The 2500-nt window shown below is 46.1% G+C and overlaps 1 protein-coding gene across 3 annotated transcripts in view; it reads left to right on the forward strand.

Annotated features, from left to right (window-relative positions):
• Window positions 1–2500, forward strand: part of LOC113809499 (Krueppel-like factor 2) — a 34976-nt gene that overhangs the window by 18964 nt on the left and 13512 nt on the right. For all 3 annotated transcript variants that reach the window (XM_027361113.2, XM_027361114.2, XM_070123630.1), the window contains exon 2: window positions 1–172. This exon is cut by the window's left edge and continues 364 nt beyond it. In XM_027361113.2, coding sequence (XP_027216914.2) covers window positions 1–172 — 172 coding nt within the window. The remainder of the gene's footprint in view (window positions 173–2500) is intronic.

Genomic DNA, 2500 nt, shown 5'->3' on the forward strand with positions numbered 1-2500 from the left:
GGCGGGGACGGAGGCAGCGAAACGGACTCGGGTTACGATCCTTTCTCACCCTTGAGCCTCAGCGACCTGCCTCCGTCGCCGTCGCCGTCGGATCGGCCGCACCTCGGCTCCCCAGACATCTCCCTGGACCTGCAGGATCACCTCTCCCCCACGTGCGACCTGCCCGCCGCAGGTCAGTGCTGTCTATTGTCATTATATCTATTTATTTATTCAGTTTTATCTTTATTCAACATTTGGCGTCTACAGTGTAACACACACACACACACACACACACACACACACACACACACACACACACACACACACACACACACACACACACACACACACACACACACACACACATGCCAGTTCAAATGCTGACCTGACATCGCAAAAAAGGATGCTGAATACCTTCTATAAACCATAAAAGTAATATGTAAATTCTTATAAAAAATAATTCATCTAAATGATCATAAGTTTCCGGTTAAAACGGATATTTCGAGAGTTCGAATGTTTTGTTTTAGCGATATGGGAAATTATGTTATTTTATCAGTAATTGAATTGCGTGTAAAAGGTGCAAAGACAACATGAGTAGACAGAGGGAAAGGAGGAAAGGATAGAAGGACAGACAGAGGAAGAGAGAGAGAGGGGGGTAGGAAAAGAAAGAGAAAGAGAGAGACAACAGACAAGAACCAGAGAAGACAAGGAAAGAAAAAAATACATCAGTAGAACGAAGGAACAAAGAAAAGACAAAGAGAAAGAAAAAGCATGATGAGCGAAACTATAATTTAAAAAAAATATTCCTCTATAAGCAACAACAAAAACGAATGTAGAAATCTGTTGACCAGGAAATTCCAGCGCCTCACTTTCAGGGGATCTGTGGAGCATAATCTGTCCACTTCCGCAACCAGGAGTTACCCAATGCGACACGGAACTCGGCGGCGGAGGGAAAACCGTTGGCATCGAAGGCTTATCGTTCGTTTTCCGTTCCTCCGCCATCTCCAGCTTTTTTTTTTCGTCTTAATTTGTCTCCGTTTTTGTTTGTTTTTGTATGTGTGTGAAGATATTATTATTTACTCATCTATTTCTTTTCATTGGCTCATCTTTGCTAATTATCCAGAGGGCAACTGTCATTTTGCCAATTGCCTGAATTCGATACTGTCTCTCTTCCTCTCTCTCTCTTCTCTTCTCTTTCTCTTCATTTCTCTTTCTCTTTCTACACCTCCCAAGTCTCTCTCTCTCTCTCTCTCTCTCTCTCTCTCTCTCTCTCTCTCTCTCTCTCTCTCTCTCTCTCTCTCTCTCTCTCTCTCTCTCTCTCTCTCATCTCTTCTCTTCTCTTCTCTTTCTCTTTATTTCTCTTTCTCTTTCTACACTTCCCAAGTCTCTCTCTCTCTCTCTCTCTCTCTCTCTCTCGCTCTCTCTCTCTCTCTCTCTCTCTCTCTCTCTCTCTCTCTCTCTCTCTCTCTCTCTCTCTCTCTCTCTCTCTCTCTCTCTCTCTCTCTCTCTCTCTCTTTCTCTCTCTCTCTGTTTCTCTGCTAACCTATCTATCTATATTTCTATCTATCTGTACATATATCTAGCTATCTGCCTTTCTATCTATCTATCTATTTATCTATCTATCTATTTATCTATCTATCTCACTTCTTGCCCACCTACACATCAACTTTTGGTTTAAGTTCCGATATTCACGAGGCTTTAGAAACATTTCTAGCTCATCCTTCCTTCTCTCCTCCTTCTTCCTATTCTATTTTCCATTTCCCTTTCACACATTATCCCCCCTCCCCCCTCTTTTCAATCAGTAAATCCCAAAAACCTCTTCCACCAGCCCCCCCCCCCTCTATTCCACTGATATTCTTTCCCCCCAATAAGCCTTACCACCCCACCAACCTCCACCTCGCCAACCCACCCATCTCGCCAATCCCCATCCTACCCCACCCTATTAACCCCTTACCCCCAACTCTTCACAACCTCCTTAAAAAAATAAAAACTCACAACCCTTCCCCCGCACCCCTATCCTCCCTCAACCTCGCACTTCCAAGCCCCCCTCCCCCCATCTCACCCACCCTTCAAACCCCTCCCCCATCTCACCCACCCTTCTAACCCCTCCCCCATCTCACCCACCCTTCTAATACCCCCAACCCCACCCCCACCCCCCACCCCATCTCACCCACCCTTCTAACCCCCACCCACCCACCCCACCCAACCCCCACTCTCTCCGCGACCAAAGGCGATAATCCGGAGATCGGTCCTCGTGTACCAGAGACCCTGTACCCCCGCCCGCTCGCAACTGCGCACCTTGGCGTGAGCAGAGACAGATGTAGGTCTCAGCAGCTACAATACTCGCGAGATCCTCCTGATTTGTTCGTCCCTTGTAGCGTGCGGTGATATGTGTCGCTTCTCTCCTCTGGGGATGCTGGCGGCGAACGAGAGAAAGAGAGGGAGAGAAAAAAATGAGTGTCGATGAAGTTTGTAGATGGCATGTTTTTATTTTTTTCATTTTTATCTTATTTTTATTTAT

This window comes from Penaeus vannamei, chromosome 7 (genome assembly GCF_042767895.1).
Source record: "Penaeus vannamei isolate JL-2024 chromosome 7, ASM4276789v1, whole genome shotgun sequence".
NCBI lineage: Eukaryota > Metazoa > Arthropoda > Malacostraca > Decapoda > Penaeidae > Penaeus > Penaeus vannamei.